We start from the raw sequence: 21,549 nt of genomic DNA on the forward strand, positions 1-21,549 counted from the left end.
GTTCCTTCCTTTTTGCCCAAAGTGGTGTCGTCGTTTCACTTGAATCAGTCGGTGGATCCCCGGGACAAGGGGTCTGCGGAACTACGGAAGCTTGATGTGCGTAGGATTCTAATTCGTTATCTGGAAGTTACGAATCCTTTCCGGGTTTCCGACCACCTCTTTGTTCTCTGTTCCGGGGCGCGCAGGGGGTCTGCGGCTTCCTGGGCCACGATTGCGCGTTGGCTCAAGGAAGCGATTTGTTCGGCGTATCTTTTGCGGGGCATGGTGGCGCCTAAGGGGCTTCGCGCCCATTCGACTCGGGCGCAGGCCACGTCTTGGGCCGAGGTTTCTCGGGTGTCCACGCAAGAGATCTGTAGAGCAGCAACGTGGAAATCGTTGCACACTTTTACTAGACATTACAGACTTGATGTCCAGGCGGCTGAGTCTCAGGGTTTTGGAGCGAGTGTTCTCCGAGCAGGACTCTCTGCTTCCCACCCTGGGTAATTGGCTCTGGTACATCCCAGGTGTCTGGACTGATCCGGGTACGTACAGGGAAAGGAAAATTAGTTCTTACCTGATAATTTTCGTTCCTGTAGTACCACGGATCAGTCCAGGCTCCCGCCCGTCTGTGTCTTGTAGTTTATGTCAGAAGAGAGAGAGTCTGCTCGGTTGTTTATTTAGCCATTTGTAGTTTGCAGTTTTGCACTTGGTGTTGATGGTTTTGAAGGTTTCTGGTTCCAGCTCGAGGGGCTGTTGTGAATCGGCCTCATTTTGGTGTTTTTTCTTAGTTAGCTAGTTTTTTGGCTTTATCTGGCTTTGACATTACGTGCGACTGAGGGGCTGTGGGTGGCACCTTACTATATGTAGGGAGCCCGACAAGTTTTACTCTGTCTCCACCTGCTGGTGCGGAGTCACAACCCAGGTGTCTGGACTGATCCGTGGTACTACAGGAACGAAAATTATCAGGTAAGAACTAATTTTCCTTTGGCTTGTAATTGCTTTACCCAGCGGAGTCCCGCTCTCATTTCAAAGTTACTGCATATAGCTACCCGAACTCCCATGGCTGAGACCTCAAAAATCTTTTTGAGTTGCACCTCCATCTTCCTGTCCTGTAGGTCCTTGAGCGCTGTCGCCCCTGTGACTGGGATTGTGGTTTTCTTGGTGACAGCAGAAACCGCCGTGTCTACCTTAGGGACACGCAACATCTCCAAAGCCTCCTCTGGCAGAGGATACAGCTTATCCATGGCCTTACTGACTTTCAACCCGAGATCCGGGGTATCCCATTCCCGGAACAGCAAATCCGTAGCCGAGAAATGGAAAGGAAAAGCGGTGGCAGGACCTCTCAGGCCCAACAACAGAGGATCCATCTTACAGAGTTTGGATTCCTCAGGAGGGCTGTCAATGCCCAGCTCAGTGAGAATAGCCGGGATAAGCGAAAAAGGCATACCACCTTAGAGTCATCACCCTCCGCAGCCTGCGAGCTTCTTTCCGCCTGTTCTGGATCAGGATCCGCCTCATCCGCTCCATGTGAAATCTAGGGTTGAGAATCCGGATCTCCAGGATCTGAATCTTGCGTTGAAGAATCAGTACCCCCCCTGCGGATCCCCAGTGCGGAGGGGACGCTTGGGCTTGATCGGACCCGCACCCTTATGAGCCTTAGTGAGCTTATGAGCATGGGACTTAATCACTAGGGAGGCAAGTTTGCCCCCCTCATGCAGTTTCCCTGCTTTTTTTTTGCCTTAAAAGCTTTATGCAGGAAAACAATGAAGGATGAGTCAGAAGTCCCTTCAGGACTGTCCTCCTTGGGGGGGGGGGAAGCAGGCTGCACAGTTTCCCTGTCCTCAGGGAGCCTGGGCTGAGGAGAAAGCTGAGGAGGAAAACACCCCTCCCCCATGGCTGCCTGAGTAGCAGAGTGGAACGTTTGCAACATGGCCTCCGTTCCCGCGCTTAGCTGAAAAGGATCAGGTGCAGGCTGAACAGCCCCAGCTGCTACCGAAGAGATTCGCTCCGGCTTAGTTTTTGGCACTTTTTATTTCCCTGCACCGGAGAAACCCTCTCCCCTCAGTAAACATTCTGCACACAGTCCCTCATGGGAGAGCCGTGAGTGGGTCAAGCCGCATGCGCAACACAAGGCCGACCGCGGCATTGGAGGAGCTGGCAATAAAACCAACACCACAAAAAAACCACAAAAATCAGCCCCCCCCCCGAACCAAAAACATGGCGAATCCCCCCCCTCAATGAAATGGAGAAGGAGAGAGACGGCCCAACAAAATGAAAGTAAAAATGAAAACTTTTTTTTTTTTTTTTTTTAAATCGGACTTGCCTGAAGTGGTCTAGGATGCTGATCTGTCTGGGTGGAGTGAGCTGGGCTCCCCGGTATCGGACCCACGCTGCCCAAGGCTAACAATAGGGTCCTCAACCCTCGTTGGCAGTTGCCTCAAAACCAGCAGGGGATGGCCCTCTCAGGACCTGCCAACCCCCTGGGAGGCTGACCACAGAATTGCTGTCTCTTTTTTTTTTTTTGTTTTTGTTTTTAAAGAGACCAATCCACTAATTTAGACAAATCTATTATCTAATTTTGACTAAGTATCCCAGAAAATAATATACCCTGACCAGACTGTAGGTTTTGCACTTCCACCATCTGCTTGGAGACAGAGTAATACTGCTGGACTGTAGGTGGCACTCTCCTATATAAGGCAGAGTTTTTTGTTTTAAAAACACCTGTCTCCATCTGCTAGGGGGGGGAGCGCAAAACCCAGCACTCTAGACTGATCCTGGTACGTACAGGGAACATTCTATCTTGCTTTGATACAGACTGAGGAGCCTCAGGCATTCCCGGGGAGATACAAGAGGGAGCACCTAGCTGAAAGACTTTACTAGACTTGGAGAGCTCCACCACCTAGAGGCATGGAAGACGTACCCAGACAGCATGGCTAATTCATCTTCTGTCTACGGAAAACATCGTTTACGATAAGCAAGCTTGCTTCTATTGCAAACAAAAATGCTTTGGGCAACCTGTGAACAGCTAAGGAACATGCCATATTGGGTCAGGCCAAGGGTCCATCAAGCCCAGCATCCTGTGTCCAGCAGTGGCATAAACACAGCTCTGTCCCATGTGCACAACAGATGATAAGATCCTGATATCATCTGATGTTTCAGCAAGTTCCTGCATCAGGGGGGAGACTTTTAAATAACACTTATCTGAAAAACATGCTTCTGTTCGGGTGCTCATGTCTCATTTATCTTAGAAAATGGAGTCCACCTCTCAAGATTTTAAATGATGCTCAAACTGACTTCCTCTCCTAGCTGGACTTCCAGCTGATGAGAACAGCGTTCAAAGACAGCTTTATTGTCTCAACTGATATAGAAACACTGACAGATCCTGCTCTGTGTTCAACCTCTTAGGATCCACTGTATGTAAAGGATGGATCCAATGTTGTTTTTTCTGCAGCAATCATTTATAAAAGTTACCACTTCACCAACCGGTGGTGGGGGGGTGGGCAGATGTTCTATAACACAAACTGTAATTCATTAAAAATGTGTGGATGCCAAGTACAGTGAGTAATCAAAGGTGCCGTAGCTCTAGCGTGCTTGCTGCAGCTCCTGTGTTCTCTCGTCCTGGTGCATATCCTTCTAGACGTTTTCCTCATATAAGAATGTCACAGGGATATCATTTGACAGGTTTGCAGATGGACAGGTTTGCAAAGTAATGGTAAACTAGGATGAATGGACAAACACGGAGTCTGTATGCATCTATACCTCTCATACAGAACAGTCCCACACCATTGTTGTCCCTGGATATCAATTGTGGGTAAAGAACCTTGCTTAGCAAAATCTGATTGAACTAGCATATCTCTTAGGCTAGCGCCCCGTTTATATGCAAACCGTAGAGTATCAGAAAAAGCTGAATAAAGTTGTAGAATGTGCCAATGTTGTAATATAGCGGCTCGCATCTCATATGATTGTGGTGAAAGTTAAAGCACATGTAAGCCTGTGATCATCTGATGTAGTGGCTGCAGAAAAAAAAAACATCCTTGATGTGAAAATCCAGCATGTAAGTAAACCTTCCTAATGCAAGATTTCAGATAGCCATGGCTCAGAAAGTGCTCTGACATAATTTTAACTTGCGCTTTGAATTCTGGCAAAGTGGAACAAATCCCTGGTATATTTACTACATATGTGTATTTTGGTTAATTTAAGCTTAAAGGCAGCTCTATATTTAAAAATGGAGCTCTTAGTTTATTAGATTCCTAATCAACGTTTCCACTATGTGCTGTTCCTTGCTCTTTGTGGTAGTTGTAGCTGCTGCTAGCATAATGATTATAGAGGCCTGTCCTGCCACAATACATTGACCTGGTGTCCAAAGTGGATGAATGACATTAGGAGACACTCTGTATCCACAAAAGTGCTCCTTTTAGAGCTTACGTTTTCAGTGCTGTCCTTAAAGCAGTGCTGGAAGCGCCGGGAATAGGACAAAGGATCCCTTGCTCCTGGCATTAAAAACGAAATTCCTTGTACGTACCCAGATCGGTCCAGACTCCAGGTTTTGCCTTCCTTCCAGCAGATGGAGATAGAGATTTTCGCTGACACTGCCTCATAACCTGGAGTGCCACCTGCAGTCCCTCAGTATTTCTGTCTCCAGCAGATGGCTTATTCGAGCAAAGTCAGAGGTCCTTTGCAGGCAGGCAGTGGAGGTGGTGCTGCAGCGGTTGAGATCCCTGGTTTGGGTAATAAATCTTTCAGTCATCTTTCCCCTTTTCAGGTATTGGAGCTTCTGAGGGTGTGTTTCGATACCAAGTTGGGGAAGGTGTTTCTGATCAAGGAGCGCATTTTCAGATTGCAGATGCAAGTTCACAGTTTGTTAGAGAAAGCGGTGCCCAGGGTCTGGGATTACTTGCAGGTTCTCTGTTCCATGGCCTCCACTTTGGAACTGGTTCCTTGGGCGTTTGCTCATATGAGGCCTATGCATTTGGTGTTGCTCTCCTGGTGGAACCCGTTGTCAGTGCAGTTTCATCTTCCACTACCTCTTATGGAGCTAGCCAGGTCCAGTCTCTCATGGTGGCTTGATCGGGACCAGTTGTGTCGCGGAGTGGACTTGAAAGTTCTGGAGTGGATAGTTGTTAGCACCGATGCCAGTCTCTCCGGATGGGGTGCTGTATACCAAGCTCAGTCAGCACAGGGCTAGTGGTCAGCGGAAGAAGCATTGTAATCTATCAATCACTTAGAGACGAGAGTGGTGCGGTTCGCGCTGCGTGCCTTTTTGCCCTTCCTGCGCGGTCGGCCAGTAAGTATCTTGTCAGACAATGCGACGATGGTGGCTTACATCAACTGACAGAGTGGTACCAAAAGTAGAGCGGTGGCTCATGAAGCCCAGAGGGTAATTCACTAGGCAGAACAGCATCTGGCATTACTAGCGGCTTCTCACATAGCCAGGATAGGCAATGTGCAAGTGGATTTTCTTAGTTGGCAACAGCTGGATCCCAGAAATAGAGTTGTTGGAGGAAGCATTCCTGAACATACCCAGATCAGTCCAGACCAAGTGGGTTTTGCCTCCCTACCAGCAGATGGAGTCAGAGAAATAAAACTTTCAGGCACTGCTATATAACAGAGAGTGCCACCTGCAGCCTCTTCAGTATTTCTCTGACTCCAGCAGATGGTAGAGGTGCAACCCTGCAGTCTGAGATAGAGAGAGAAATTGAAGTAGGACAATTTCGGAGGAAGCTTCCTGAGGTGTTAGACTCCTTGGTGGACCATCCCTCAGGTTGAGCTGGGCATCCAGGGGGTTGGGAAAACCTGCCTTGTGCTTGCCTGCATCATGCTGGGGGCCCTGAAAGCCAGGGGACTGGTTCCCTCAGGGCCTCTGTCTGCAAAGCCCCGGAATTAGGGAAGTACCCTGTGTGTGCTTTTTGCCTTTGTATCTGTGATTTTAAAATTAAAAGAAAAAGAAAGGAGGAGAGAGGCAAACAACTGGTTGCTGGGGAGTGGGGGGGTGGAAGGTACGACCATGAGGAAGCAAGGGCTGCAGGCTTTGGCAGACAGAAGTAAGTACTTTGCTGGTTTGCGTGTGCCCCCGGGGGTCCCAGGAGGAGCAGCATTAGCGGCCAAGCCTGTAGTGGAGAAGGCATGGCAGTGGTTGGTGTGGCCACGTTTGTTTTCCCACGTATCTCTGGGGGCCATGCTGAGGCCGGAGAGTAGCGGTCTTTTCTGCGGTGATGCCTGGCTGATTTTTCCACGCCACGGAAATGGCGTAGCGTGGTTAAGAAAAAAAAGGCGCACACCAGAGCGGCAATTGAGGGCGGTGGTGTTTGCAGGTTGGGGAGCGGCCATCGGTGCGGGAGCATGGGGTATGGTGCCCGGACCGCGCAGAGAAGTGTGCCACGCGTATGGGGTGGAGTCTACATGCTTGAATTCTAACTCCCTCTATCCTGGTTGTGCTTCGGGAGAGGAGGGTTCCTCAGTGGGGGCACACTGGGGGAAGCGGATTTCTCAACCTTCGGGGGGGGGGGGGGACGTCGGTGGACAAGGGGTCCGGGGGGCCCTGCAAGGTGGCTGGATCCGCGGAGGGCCGCGGGCAGGAGTCCTTTTTAACTAGGGAACCCAGAGATTCCCCTCCCCCCGTTTTCTCCTGTTGTTCAGGGGGACTCTCATGAGGGGGAGACTCTGACAACAGCCTGGAGCAGGAGACGGATGGCCTTGAGGGATTTTTGCCGGCATTTATCCTCTAGATGCATAAAGCCTTCCTGGCAAAGAAGGGGGCGAAGGGGAAGTGGGCAAGAGTCGGGCCTCCCCTATCTGTGCCAAAGATGCCTAAGGGGGCTGCAGGTAGGTCCTGGGACCTACTGCATCGTCTGGGTCTGTTGGGCGGAGTCGGAGGTGGACCCTAGGGATATGGGGGGGGGGGGGGGGACGACGACTCAATGGATGATCCACAGGATGTCCCTTTGGACCACTAGGGGGTGGTTCCAGACACTGATATGACTGTGGCACTGGATGTAGCTAAGGACAACCCATATCCGGATGAAATATCGGAGTAGGATGATCCTCAAGTTATCCATTTATTTAAGAAAGTGGAACTATGCCGTCTTATTCCCCAGATCTTGGAGGAATTGGGGGTTAAAGTGACTCGGGAGGAGTCAGTTAGCGAGAGGTTGAGTCCGTTCCTGGATAGGTTGTTGTGTCGTCGTCCCCCCCCCCCCCCCCCCCCGAATGCCTTTCCCTTACTTAAGAAGATTAGGAAGTTGGGAAGCTATATCCACCTGATGGAGGAGACTTTTTGGAGATACTGAAGGTGGATGCTTACGGGGTTGGCGGTCACTTAAGACGACCATCCCAGTCTAAGGGTGCTTTGATATGTCCCACTTGCCTGGAATGATATAGGTATGTTCAGGAAAGGAAAATTGGTTCTTACCTGCTAATTTTCATTCCTGTAATACTAGAGATCAATCCAGAGACCTATCCTGTCACTGCTGTAACACTATGATTTTTTTTGCCAGCGGGGTGTTTGGGCAGTTGTTGATCATGGTTTGGGTTTTTCAGATTTAGTTTTTGGGAGTGTTTTGGGTTCTTTTTGGCGATTTCCAACCTTATAGTTTTCCCTGTTAGCCAGAGAAAGGGATTTTGGGGTTACATCTTGGCTTGGGTACAGATCAATACTGAAGAGGCTGCAGATGGCACTCTCTGTAATGTAGCAGTGCCTGAAAATTTTGTTTCGCTGACTCCATCTGCTGGTAGGGAGGCAAAACCCACTTGTCTGGACTGATCTGTGCTATTACAGGAATGAAAATTAGCAGGTAAGAACCGATTTTTCCTATGCGTCTCATCCGTTGCAGATAGGGCAGACTCCACATGGACTTAATGGCAACTCAGCGAACCGCACTGCTTCAGTTGCAGAAGGGAATGCGGAGCAGAAGGGGTCGATGCCTTGTTTTTTCCTTTGCCGCGGGGTATTCTCCTGTATGTGTTGTCGTGACCGCTGTTGTCAAAATGTTACGGCGTGTAGAGATTCATCCGGGAGACGTGATTCTAGTGACACTGAGTGACCTTGGCAGCCATGGTTTGCAGATCTGATCAATCTAGCAGTGGACAGGCCATTGAGGCTAGCTCATCTACCAAAGCTTCTGCACAAAGTCCCATATCTTCAAATCGCTTCTGTCTCATGGCTTGGCTTTTGAGAGGAAATGCTTAAGGGAGAGAGGATATTCTGAAGATGTCATTTCCACTCTTTTGCAACCTAGAAAGACTTCTACCTCCTTGGCATATGTAAGAGTCCAGAGAGTTTTTGAGTCTTGGTGCACAGAGCAGGGTGTTGAACCTACTTGGGCATCCGTAGCACATTTTCTGACCTTCTACAGAGAGGGTTGGTGAAGGGGCTAGCCTTTAAAGTCCCTCAGAGTTCAGGTGGTGGCTTTGAGCTGTCTTCGAGGCAAAGAGTAGGGAGCGGTTCTAGCTGCACATCCGAATGTAGTGTGTTTCCTCTGGGGAGGGAGGGCAAAGCATTTGTGTCCTCCGTATGGAAGTTGTGTCCCTCTTGGAGCCTTAACTTGGTCCTTAAGGGTATGTGTGGAGTCCATGCGAGCCTCATAGAAGGGCTACTATGAAAGATCTCAACTTAAAGGTGGTTTTCTTGGTGGCAATTTGTTCCGCTAGAAGGATTTCGGAGCTTTGGACTTTGTCATGTAGAGATCCTTTTTCGAGAATTACAGATTCTGGAGTCTCATTGCGGATAGTTCCTTCCTTCCTTCCTTCCGAAGGTGGTGTCATTTCACTTAAGTCAATTGGTAGAGCTTCCGGCTTTTCCAAATTTGGTCGCTACAACGTCTTGCGCGTGAGAGTTGTGAATCTTGGATGTAAAGCAAACATTGTTTCAATATCTTAAGGTCACTAATAGCTTCTGGTTGTCGGACCTTCTTTTTGTGCTATGGAGTGGTGTAAAAGTGTCATAAAGCTTCAAAATCCACCATAGCGCGGTGATTGAAGGATTCTATATGTTCAGTGTACATCTGTCATGGGCGTCCTATCCCTGAGGGGTTAAAGGCTCATTCTACTCATTCTCAGGCAGTTTCCTGGGCCAAATGTCAACAGATATTGCCATGAGATTTGTTGGGCGGCTACTTGGAAATCATCGCACACTTTTGCCATGCATTATCGCTTGGATGTCAAGGCTCCAGAGGCCATGGATTTTGAAAGTGGACTTTGAGTGGGACTCTCGCAGTCCCATCCTGTTTAGGGAAGCTTGGGTACATCCCAGGAATCTGGACTGATCTGGAAATGTACAGGGAAATAAAAATTTGGTTCTTACCTGCTAATTTTCATTCCTGTAGTACCACAGATCAATCCAGAGTCCTGCCCAATTGATTTTGGGAGAATTGGCGAGTCCACTCGATCTGTTATTGTAATTAGTCTGAAGAATGACACAGGTTTTGATTAGTTCCCACGTTTTTAAGGTTGGAAAGACCTATCGATAATAAGTTTGCACTTCCTACTGCTCATTCAGGGGGATATGAGTTATTTGTGGTTGTGTTTGTTGGTATCTTAGCTTTGGGTATTTAACAGTACTGAAGGACTGCAGGTGGAACACCAGGTTATGTGGCAGTGTCAGCGAAACCTTCTCGCTCTCCATCTGCTGGAAGGGAGGCAAAACCAGGAGTCTGGGCTGATCTGTGGTTCTACAGGAATGAAAACTAGCAGGTAAAAAAACAATTTTCCTGTATCAGAGAAGGAAGAGGGAGGTCTGTGCGATTTATAATCCTTGTGGATGGGAGGGAGGGAAACTGGGGGGGGGGAGGGGGGGCGGCAGCAGGCTGCTCTTTTTATTTATTAAAAAAAAATGGGACAGGGAACCTGTACTCGATTAAGAGGGTTAGGTGGGTAAGGAGAACATGGCCAACAGGACCTTTTGTAAGATATTTTGGGAGGTGGAAAGGGATTAGTCCACTGGCCCCTGTTTACTTGATTTTTGCTTCCTAATGACAGCACTACTTAGCCAGATGTCTTTTAAAGATATCTAGTTGAGTAGCACGTTATCAGGCCACACAAGGCTGGATAACTAAAAAGCCTACCTGGCTATTTTCAGACTTAGCCGGTTAGGTTTAATAATTATCCGGCTTATTGTATCCAGATCATTTTAAGCTTGGTAGTAGGTGGAATTAGGCTTGTATAAGAAAAAGGGTGCGACTTTTTCTTATACAAGCCTTGTTTTATGCTTTTATGTTTTATTTTAATTATGATGTTTTATTATATTTATGTTAAATTGATTTTGTTGTACATACTTTGGGTGATAATTTTTTTCTGGAAAGTGGTTAATAAATGCAAGTAAATAGATGAATATATTCAGCGAGATGTTTATCCCGCTGAATATATGGGACAAGTTATCTGGTAACTTTGGCTGATAACTTGTCAACCAAATGGCCTACTGAATATTGGTCTCATTATTTAAAAAAAAAAAAAGAACTAAAACATAAGATATTGGTTCTTACAGTGACTTTTACTTTGCAGATTGTGAAGGGATTAAATAACAAGCAACATTGTCTGCTGGAGAGCCCCACAGGCAGTGGAAAAACATTAGCGCTCTTGTGCTCTGCTCTAGCTTGGCAGCAGTCTCTGGGTGGTAAGTAAAAGGCAGTTTGCTATTTCAGAAAGTCTGGTGGTGGTGGTGGTAGTAACTTCTAGTTCATGTTCATGCCCTGATCAGTCCAGACAAGTGGGTTTATGCATCCCTACCAGCAGATGGAGGCAAAGAACAAAACCTTTGAGGCACTGCTACATAACAGAGAATGCCACCTACAGTACCTCAATATTTCTCTGTCTCCAGCAGATGGTAGTGGTACAAACCTGTTAGTAAAAAAAAAGAAGTAAAATTAGTTTAGTTTAGGGATAAGAATATCCGGAGCTGCCAGAGATGTTGGGGACCTTCATGGGCCATCCCTCAGTTGAGCAGGGTGAGTGGGGGTTGGATATCCCTGGCCAGGCTCGACCATTGATTCCAGGAGGAGGGAAAGCCAGGGGTCCTGATTCCCTCACTCCCCCTGATGACCTCCCACTGAAGCCGGCCTGTGGAAGCGTTCCGGAGCCCCAGAAGCAGGAGAGTAATTCTTTCTGTCCTTCCTTGGGGAGGCTGGGGCCTAAGGGACATCTGTGCAGCTAATGTTTTCCCTTGCTGCGACTCAGTTGGCTCAGCATCAGGGAGAGGAGAGACTCATGCGGCATGTGCTGTCCATTCAGTGCCCGGACAGCAGCACAGGTATGGCTGCTTTTTTTTCTCCTCCTTTGTTTATTTTTAGCCGTGAGCTGCGCCATGCCAACTCCTGCTGAGCGTGGAAAATCCTGTTGGGCCTGGGAGGGAGGCGTTCTTGCCTCAGCGCAGCCCTTCTGTGCCCGAACTGTTTCTCTGGAGGCGAGTGAGCCTTGACAGAGACTCCCTGGGACAGACGTACTCAGGCTGCAGGCCCTGTGCGGGAGGCCCCAGGGGGGGCCTCAGAGATGGCAGTCATTTAAGCTCATGGTATAGCGCTATGTAAGTTCGTGGAACCTTATCTTAAATTTTTCAATGATTGAAACTTGAGAATTAATCAGATCAACATATCCTTCCTTTATTTAACAATTGCTTGCAGACAAATCTTTTGGTCCCCCGACATGGACCGTATTTCGCCACAAGGGCTGCGTTGGGAGGGACAAAAGCCCAAAAGTGAAACGGTAAACGCTGTGACCTGAATATGTTGAGAATGCAATGGAACCCTGCAGAAGAATTCAATTCAACTCACAAGCATGATATTCAAAAATCTAACGGCAACTCCTTCTGGGAAGATTTTCTGAAGAGAGGAGAGACGTGTGAAATACTCTGCCGGGTGCAACAACCAGTATGGTGACTCAGCAATGGCGCCGGCGTTGGGTTCCCAGCGTGAGAAATCTTGTCCGGCCTGCATCTTTGCTCGTGAGCGCCTGAATTCTGATGCGCTATGCCGGAAGTGTGCTTCTGGAAGGGGAGGACCCTCCAAGGAAAAAGGTAGCAGCAAACGGACTACTCGTTCCCAGGATCCTGTCAGGGACAATCCAGAAGAATTTGACAACCTGTCAGAAGGAAAGCACGAGACAATAACTTGTCTATTCCCCTCCACTGCTTTCACCTGCCATACAGTCGGGGGTGGAGGAGCTTGGGGACAAAGGACTGGTAGAGGGGTCTGAGCCAGATGAAAGAGATGAGGATGTGGAAGATTTTGCCACAGATTTTGTTTTGCTCATGCATAAAGCCTCTCTGTCCAGAGGAAGGGCAGAGGAGGTAAATGGCCTCTGAATTAGTAGCCTCGGCACCCTGCTAAAGAACCAAAGGTTTCCTCAACCAGAGGATTAGGGGACCACCTTCACCGATTTGGGCCTGGCCCATCCTGATGGGCAAATTGAATCTGAAGAATCCGACTGGGATGGATTGGGGGATGATCTGGGTGATGTCCCCGGAGAGGTGACTCCATGGGCAATACAGCGAATGGGAACTGCGATGAGGAGAAGGATCTTGTAGACCTGGTGGAGGTTCTGATTGCGGAGGGAGAGGACCCACATGTGGTTCTGTTCCTCAAAGAGGAGGTGAGCCGCCTTATTCCTAAGGTTTTGAGCAAGTTGGGTACTAAGGTGGTCCAGGAAGAGTCCGATAATGAAGGGGTGTACCCAGTGTTGGATGGGTTGTGAGGTCCACCAAAGACCTTTCCACTCCCTGAGAAGATTAAGAAGCTGGTGAAACGGGAATAGGATTTCCCGGAGGCAGGTCTCAAGGTGGCCAGGGCGATAGCGAAGTTATATCCCCTAACGGAGGATACTTTGCAGCTGCTAGTCTTGCTGAAGGTGGATGCTTTGGTTTCAGCGGTCGCCAAGAAGACGACCATTCCAGTAGTGGGGTCAGCAGCAATAAAGGATGTGCAGAATCGCAAGCTAGAAATTCATCTGAAGAAGATGTTTGAGGTTTTGGCTTTGAGTCTATGAGCGGCAGTCTGTAGTAGTCTGATACAGAGGGCCTGTTTACGCTGGGTGCAGAAGTCTCAAGAAAAGACTTCAGTTGACTCTGGCGATGATAGGCAGGCGGCCTAGATGGAGGCTGGGATCGCGTATGTGGCTGATGTGCTGTATGACTTGATCCTGACTCCGGCCAGGAGTATGGTCACAGCAGTTTCAGAACGCCGCCTTCTGTGGTTATGGAATTGGTCAGCGGACATGTGGACCAAGACTCAACTCTAATCTCCCTTTTAAAGGAAAATTATTTGGTATGTACCTGGAGCAATTGATGAAGGTTTTGGGGGAGTCTAAGAGAAATAAGCTGCTAGAGGATAAGAAAACTGGCAGGAAGTCTTTCCCAGTCCATGCCCGTTTCCAGGAGGTGTGGTGCTTTCATTCCAACAAGGTTCTTCGTCTGCATCTTCGCAGAAGTAGGGATTCAGTTGGCAGCAGTCCTTTTGAAGTACCCGTAGATTCCCCAGAGATGGTTCTGTCCAGGGGCCTGGCAGCAGTAAGGCATCACAATGAAGCTAGACTGGTCCACTCTCTCGAGGAGGCTGTTGAGGGGTGCCTAGCACAGTTTTGAGGAGTGGACCAGGATTACCTTGGACCAATGGGTTCTAGAGGTGATAAGGGATTTCTATACGTTAGAATTTTCTTGCCCCCCCATCAAGGAAGCCTTCATGGTGTACATTGTGGATCCCGCGGCAGCAAGAGGCCATTCAGGATATGTTGCGTCGTCTTCAGGTATTGGGCACAATTGTTCCAGTGCAATAAGGAAATTTGGTGAAGGGAGGTACTCAATTTACTTTGTGTTTCCCAAAAAGGAGGGGACCTTTTGTCCCATCCTCGACTTGCAGAAGGTAAATGTGGCACTGTGAGTTCCCTGATTTTGTATGGAGACTTTGCAAACAGTGATAGCGGTGGTAGGTCAGGGGGAGCTTTTGGCTTCACTGACTTGATGGAACCCTATCTGCACATCCCCAAATGCGTGGGTCATCAGATATTCCTTCGTTTCATGGTTCTGGATCAGCATTTCCACTTTCGGGCCCTTCCCTTTGGTCTGGCGGAGCCGCGAACCTTCACGAAGATGATGGTTGTGGTGGCGGCTGGTCTCCAGAGAGAGAGGATTCTAATTCATCCTTAACTGGATGACTAGCATATCCAAGGAAAATCTGAGGAAGAATGTTGTTTGGTTTGGAGGGTGCGGGAGATGTTGCGATCTTTGGGCTGGGTGGTAAATTTAACGAAGAGTCACGCAAGCCCTACCAAGAATTGGAGTACTTGGGGGCGAGGTTCGATACACAGCAAAGCTTTTCTTACCGAAGAAAGGATTCGGAAGTTGCAGTTGCAGGTGGTCTGGATTCTGTGAATGCCAGTCCCCAGGGCCTGGAATTATCTTCAGGTGCTGGGTTCTATGGTGTCCAGACTGGGATTGGTGGCACGGGCCTTTGCCCATATGCGTCCTCTCCAGGGGGCGCTTCTCTCTCGTTGGAATCCTTTTTGTCTGAGGAATTTCATCAGCCATTACCACTGCAGAGGGTCTTCAGGTCCAGTCTCTCCTGATGGTTGTCTCCAGCCCAGTTTGGAGAAGAGAGTGGAACTGGAGGTCCTGGACTAGGTAGTGGTGACCACGGATGCCAGCCTAAAGGGTTGGGGGGTGGTCTGCCAGGCGCGGATGGCACAAGGACTGTGGTTGCCAGTAGAAGCATCTTGGTCTATCAATCATTTAGAGACAAGGACGGTGTGCAGAGCGTTGGTGGAGTTCCTTCTGCGGGTTCGAGATCAAAAGGTCAGAGAGTTCTCTGACAATGCTACACGGTGGCATATATAAATCAGCGGGGCGGAACAAAGAGACACTGTGTGGCTCAGGAGTCCAGGAGCTTTTTGTCTGGGCAGAGCAACATTTGCAGGGGATAGCAGCTTCACATGTGGCTGGAGTGGACATTGTGCAAGCAGAATATCTCAGCAAGGAACAGTTGGACCCAGAGGAATGGGAATTGTCAATGGAGGCCTTCAACTTTATTCGGTCTCATTGGGGCAGTCTCCAATTGGATTTGATGGAGTCAAGGAGCAATGCCAAGATGGTGCGGTTTTTCGGCCGCAGACGAGATCCTGCTGTATGTGTTTCCTCCGTGGCCATTGATAGGTCGTGTGTTGAGGCCTATTGAGAGACATTCTGGTCAGGTGGTACTTGTGGCGCTGGAGTGGCCACATCGCCCCTGGTTCACGGATCTGGATCATCTTGCAGTAGACGGGCCCCTCAGGTTGGCTCATCTGCCGGGTCTGTTAAAGCAAGGCCCTAACTTCTCGGATCATAGAAACATAGAAATGACGGCAGAAGAAGACCAAACGGCCCATCCAGTCTGCCCAGCAAGCCTCATACTTATCTGTTTCTCTTAGCTCTTGGTTCTATTTCCCTTCCACCCCCACCATTAATGTAGAGAGCAGTGATGGAGCTGCATCCAAGTGAAATATCTAGCTTGATTAGTTAGGGGCAGTAGGGGTAGTAACCGCCGCAATAAGCAAGCTACACCCATGATTATTTGTTGTACCCAGACTGTTATACAGCCCTTATTGGTTGTTTTTTCTTCTCCCCTGCCGTTGAAGCAGGGAGCTATGCTGGATATGCGTGAAGTATCAGTTTTTCTTCTCCCCTGCCGTTGAAGCAGGGAGCTATGCTGGATATGCATTGAAAGTGAAGTATCAGGCACATTTGGTTTGGGGTAGTAACCGCCATAACAAGCCAAGTAACAAGGATCGGGCGGATTGCTTTTTTCTCGTGGCTTGGCTTTTGAAAGGAGATGTTTAAGATTAAAAGGCTACTCAGAGCCGGTTATTGCCACTTTCTTCACACCAGGAGACAATCCACATCTATGATATGTATGAGTGTGGAGGGTCTTTGACAATTCATGTTTAGAAGATCCATTGCAGGTGGAGGATCTGCATGTTTTGGCCTTTTTTTACAGCAGGACTTGTGCAAAGGCTTAGCACACAATTCCCTTCGGGTACAAGTGGCGACGTTAGGGTGTCTCAGAGGTAAGCTATATGTTTGGCATCGCATCCGGATCTAATAGTTTTTGAAGGAGGCCAAGCATTTATGGCCGCTGGTACACAGATTGTGTCCGGCATGGAGTTTGAACTTAGTACTTTGTGGCCCTCTGTTTGAGCCGTTGAGGAAGGCGTCGCTGAAGGATCTCACCCTGAAGGTGGATTTTTTTTTCTGCTGGCTTTTTGCTCAGCCAGAAGGATTTCAGAGCTACAGGCTTTGTCCTGAGAAAGCCGTTTCTGAGAATTACGGACAAGGGGGTGCCTTTGCGCACGGTTCCTTTATTCCTGCCCAAGGTGGTTTCCTTGTTCCATCTTAATCAGATGGTGGAGCTTCCTGCGTTTCCAAATTGGTCGTCTGAGATACCTTAGGCAAGGGAGCTGCATTTCTTGGATGTTCGGGTACTGTTGTGGTATCTGAAAGTCACCAACAGTTTTTGGTGGTTACATCATCTTTTTGTATTGTTTGGAGGATCAAAGAAAGGATGTAAAGACTCCAAGGGCATTAATGCACGTTGGCTGAAGGAAGCTATTTTTTCAGCCTATCTTTGCGAGGGAATGCAAGCTCACTCTACCAGGGCGCAGGGGGCCTCTTGGGCTGAGTGTCAGTTGGGGGTCACCACAAGATGTATGTCGGGCGGCGACCTGGTCTTCACTACACACTTTCTGTCGACGTTACTAGTTGGTCGTCAAGCACCAGGAGAGCCGAGTTTTGGCAAGAGTGTGTTGAGAGCAGGTTTTTCGCAGGCCTGCCCAGTTAGGGGTGCTTTGGTACATTCCACTTGTCTGGACTAATCTGGGGTATGTCCAAAAAATGACTAGCTGTGAACAATGCCACAAATAATGTTGGATAAACGTGCTGCTAAAAGCCAACCTTTATTAAACTGTTTATTCTAAATTCAATTTGATATGTTTATAATTTTTTAATTTTTAAGAGACAGAGACCTCAGAACTGGTAAAACAGGTTTGTTAACCAAGTTTTTTTTATAACCAGTAGGTTCAATCATAAGTCTCTGTGTCTCTCTTTTCTCTATTTTTGTTAAAAACATTTCCACTCTTTGAAATGCATCACTTTGTAATCTTGAAAATAGATAGTTAAATCTTATTCAAAGTTGATAACAGACTAGTTTCAATTTATGAAATGTTCTCAAACAGTGTGCTTAAATCACTTCCACAGTGAATTGCTTCTTGATTTCAATTGCTTCGGCGGCAAAGGATTTTTTAGCCGCTGACCATCACACTGTTTTTAAGGATTTTATCCAAAAATAATTTGTTGATAAAAAGCCTGTGGTTAGTATGTTTTATGTGCTGAAAGACCCCGCGGGGACTTTCAGCACAGGCTTGTTTAAGGCACAAAAGAAAACGGCCACAAGTCCTAAGATAAGTGCAATATTTCCTAGGACAAAGAGTCATTACAATAGTCTTGTCCTTCAATTGATAAAACATAGAAGCAATTCACTGTGGAAGTGATTTAAGCACACTGTTTGAGAACATTTCATAAATTGAAACTAGTCTGTTATCAACTTTGAATAAGATTTAATTATCTATTTTCAAGATTACAAAGTGATGCATTTCAAAGAGTGGAAATGTTTTTAACAAAAAATAGAGAAAAGAGAGACACAGAGACTTATGATTGAACCTACTGGTTATAAAAAAAACTTGGTTAACAAACCTGTTTTACCAGTTCTGAGGTCTCTGTCTCTTAAAAAATAAAAATTAAAAAATTATAAACATATCAAATTGAATTTAGAATAAACAGTTTAATAAAGGTTGGCTTTTAGCAGCACGTTTATCCAAAATGATTTGTGGCATTGTTCACAGCTAGTCATTTTTTGGAAATATATTGGACACTAGCTGGTCCCTGTTTTTCGACACTAATCTGGGGTATGAACAGGAAAGGAAAATTGGTTCTTACCTGCTAATTTTTGTTTCTGAAGTACCACAGATCAATCCAGAGACCCAGCTCCTTATTTACGAAAGACTGTGTTACGGCGTTGATGGTATCTGAGGAATTGTCAGTATACATATATATTCAGAGCCTAAAGAGTATTACCAGACTTGGTTAGTTCCTTGGAGTTGTTGTGGGGTCCCAGTTCAGGGTGCTCCAACCCTTGTTTTGACATTCCTCCTAGAAAGTCATGGGTTAGTTGAGTTGTTTGTTCACTCTAGTTTGGTTTGGGTACAGGTCAGTACTGAGAGACTGCAGGTAGCACTCTCTCTGATATTTTTTATTTTTATTTATTTTTTTTATACCGACATTCAATCTGACATATCACATCGGTTTACATTCAGGTACTGTAGGTGTAGGTATGTATGAAGTATGTAGGTTTACATTCAGGTACTGTAGATATGTAGCAGTGCCTCAGTTTTGTTCTTTGCCTCCATCTGCTGGTAGGGATGCAAAACTCACTTATCTGAACTGATCTGTGGTACTTCAAGAACAAAAATTAGCAAGTAAAAACCAATTTTCCTATTCTAATCCACAATAAAGGCCCAGTGATGGAAAAGGTTCTCGTGAGTTTAGCCAAATGCACAGTTTTTGTTGAAGGAACATCCAACAAGTTCTGTCCTGTTGACCTCCAGCTATGTGTGGGTCTGTATATATTTATGTGAACTAAAAATATCTGGCACATCAGAATTTAATGCTTTATGAATTAGCATTAATATTTTAAAGCTGATGCAAAACTGAATCAAAAGCCAGTGCAGAGAAAAAAGAACTGGAGTTATATGGTCTCTTAACCTACCCCCAAAATATGACTCCAGCAGCCTCATTCTGCAGAAGTTGGAGAGCGTTAATTGTGGAAAAAGAAATAATCGACAAAATTATCTGGGCTTCCTTATTTCAACTCTAACACCTGTAGAGCAATTCTGAAATCATCTATGGGAGTAAACATTTTAATTTGCTCAATAGCTTTATTTTTTTAAATTACATCAATCTCTACAACATTTCTCACGTGGGGATGAAAAGATAAAGCTAGATAAAAAAAAATAACACCCAAGTTACATACGGGCCGATACAGTAAAATGTGCAGGAGAGCTGGCACTCCGAGATGAGCGCCCCAGGCCATTCTCCTGGGTGCGCGATTTTCTATTCAAATGAGGGCCCACGGTAATAAGGGGTTGCTAGGGACGCGCTCCTTATTACCGCGTCCCTAGCGCCTCCTTATTGATAGAAGCGGCGGCTGTCAGCAGGTTTCTCAGCCGACGCTTAATTTTACTGGCATCGGTTGTCGAACCCGCTGAAAGCCACGGGTTCAGAAAATGGACACTGGCAAAATTGAACGTCCATCTTCCAACCCGCGAGCGGGCTGATTTTTTTTTTTTTTTTTTTTTTTAATTTTGGGGCCCCTGACTTAATATCACTATGATATTAAGTCGGAAGGTGTACAGAAAAGCATTTTTTTCTGCTTTTCTGTACACTTGCCCGGTGCCAGCCGAAATTAACTCCTGCCAACTCCTTTGGCAGGGGTTAATTTCTGAGAGTAAAATGTGTGGCTTGGCTGCATATTTTACTTTCTGGATCGCGTGGGACTAACTAATAGGCTCATCAACATGCATTACTGTATATGGGGTAAAAATAGCGCGTCAAAAGGGGGCTAACTGTGCTCTCGGTCAAGCACACCATACTGCATCGGCCCGTTAATTGTTTGCAGATGGGAATTTGCCAACCTTAGTTGTAAAAGTCTCAAAATCATGATTTCAGTTTTTTTAATATTTAAAGCTAATCGATTGTCAAATAACCAGCTATTTATGTCTGAGAGACAAACTCTAACAAAGACAACTGCAAAGGAGGAGCAAGCTCAAAAAATTGGATATCAGCCTACAAATGATAGCCAGCATTCAAATTGTCCAAAATTTTGCAAAGAGGAGATAAATATTGAAAAGAATAACTGATAATGAGGTTCATCAGTCTGAAGGGGGACAGATAAAGATGTCATTGCTCCAATTCTAATACACTGAAAACAATCTTTCAGGTATGAGGTAAACCATTAGGGGTAGATTTTCAGACCGCGCGAATAGGCGTACTTTTGCTGGCGCATCAGGCGCCAGCAAAAGTACGCGGGATTTTAGTAGATACGCGCAGAGCCGCGCGTATCCGCTAAAATCCGGGATCGGCGCGCGCAAGGCTATGGATTCTGTATAGCCGGTGCGCGCCGAGCCGCACAGCCTACCTCCGTTCCCTCCGAGGCCGCTCCGAAATCGGAGCGGCCTCAGAGGGAACTTTCTTTTGCCCTCCTCTCACCTTCCCCTACCTAACCCACCCGCCCGGCCCTGTCTAAACCCCATCCTTACCTTTGTCGGGGGATTTACGCCTCCCAGAGGGATGCGACCTGGGGGCGGGTCCGGAGGGCGCGGCCACGCCCCTGGGCTGTGACCACGCCCCCAGACCCGCTCCTGACACGCCCCCAAAACGGCGTGCGCTCGGTCCCGCCCCCGACACGCCCCCCTCCGAAAACCCCGGGACTTACGCGAGTCCCGGGGCTCTGCGCGTGCCGGTAGGCCTATGTAAAATAGGCTCACCGGCGAGCAGGGCTCTTAAAATCCGCCCCTAAGAGAATACCAGAGCCTAGCTCATAAAATACAGTGGTCAACCATATGAAAGGTGGTAGTGCTGTCAAGAAGCACAAGGGTGTAACTATTACCACTCACAAAAGCGTGACGAAAAACATCTAGGCTGGAAAGCAGAAGATTCTCTGTGCTGTGTCCAGTCTAAAAACCAAATTGATAATGATCTAAAATATCAGTATCCAAATAACCTTGTAATTGTTTGAGCACATTTCTATAATACCTTAGCAACAAACGGTTATGCAGATATAGGTCGGTAATTTAACAATAGAGAAGAATCTGAAGATAGCTTTTAAAGAACTGACCAAACTGATACACATTTTAATAACGTAGGCACACGACCTGAAGGCAGTGAAGCATTAATAAGTGCAGCAAGAGAATCAGAAATTTCCTGAACATACCTAGATCAATCCAGACCAGGGGTTATGCACTCCCACCAGCAGATGAAGGCAGAGAAAAAAACTGAGGCACTGCTATATACCAGTAGTGCCACCTGCAGCTCCTCAGTATTTCTCTGTCTCCAACAGATGGTGGTCGTGCATCCTGCAGCTCTGGACTGAGTAGCAGGGCTCCCCGAGGTGTGAAGTTCCGATCACGGGACATCCCTTGGCAGTAGAGCCTGCGGATTCCGGGGGGGGGGGGGGGGTTGATAGCTAGGGGGACTGGTTCCCTCGACACTCCGAAGCCCCCTTCCAGCACCTCTTAAAGGGAAGTACCCCTGTGGGGATTTTCTATTTTTTGTAAAGTAAAAAAAATAAAAAAGGAAAAGGGAAAAAGATCCTTGCCTTCAGTTTTGTTCGCTGCAGGGGTTTTCTCTGAGACTTTGCTGTCTCAGGCAGTGCTCGGGGGTGGAGGAGCATCCTGGTGCCCGGAGCCTCCTCAGGTTGGGGAAGCAGCTCCCGGACTATTTTCTCCTCAGGTCAGGCGTCCTTGGGTGCAGGGCGGTCGATTCAGAGGATTGCAGTAATTTTTGACTGC

The 21,549-nt window shown here is 47.3% G+C and overlaps 1 protein-coding gene across 3 annotated transcripts in view; it reads left to right on the top strand.

Moving 5' to 3' along the window:
* The window catches only part of BRIP1 (BRCA1 interacting protein C-terminal helicase 1), a 309,402-nt gene that overhangs the window by 28,691 nt on the left and 259,162 nt on the right, over positions 1–21,549 (top strand). For all 3 annotated transcript variants that reach the window (XM_029612654.1, XM_029612656.1, XM_029612655.1), the window contains exon 3: positions 10,474–10,585. In XM_029612654.1, the coding sequence (XP_029468514.1) occupies positions 10,474–10,585 (112 nt within the window). The remainder of the gene's footprint in view (positions 1–10,473; positions 10,586–21,549) is intronic.

This window comes from Rhinatrema bivittatum, chromosome 8 (assembly GCF_901001135.1).
Source record: "Rhinatrema bivittatum chromosome 8, aRhiBiv1.1, whole genome shotgun sequence".
Taxonomy (NCBI): domain Eukaryota; kingdom Metazoa; phylum Chordata; class Amphibia; order Gymnophiona; family Rhinatrematidae; genus Rhinatrema; species Rhinatrema bivittatum.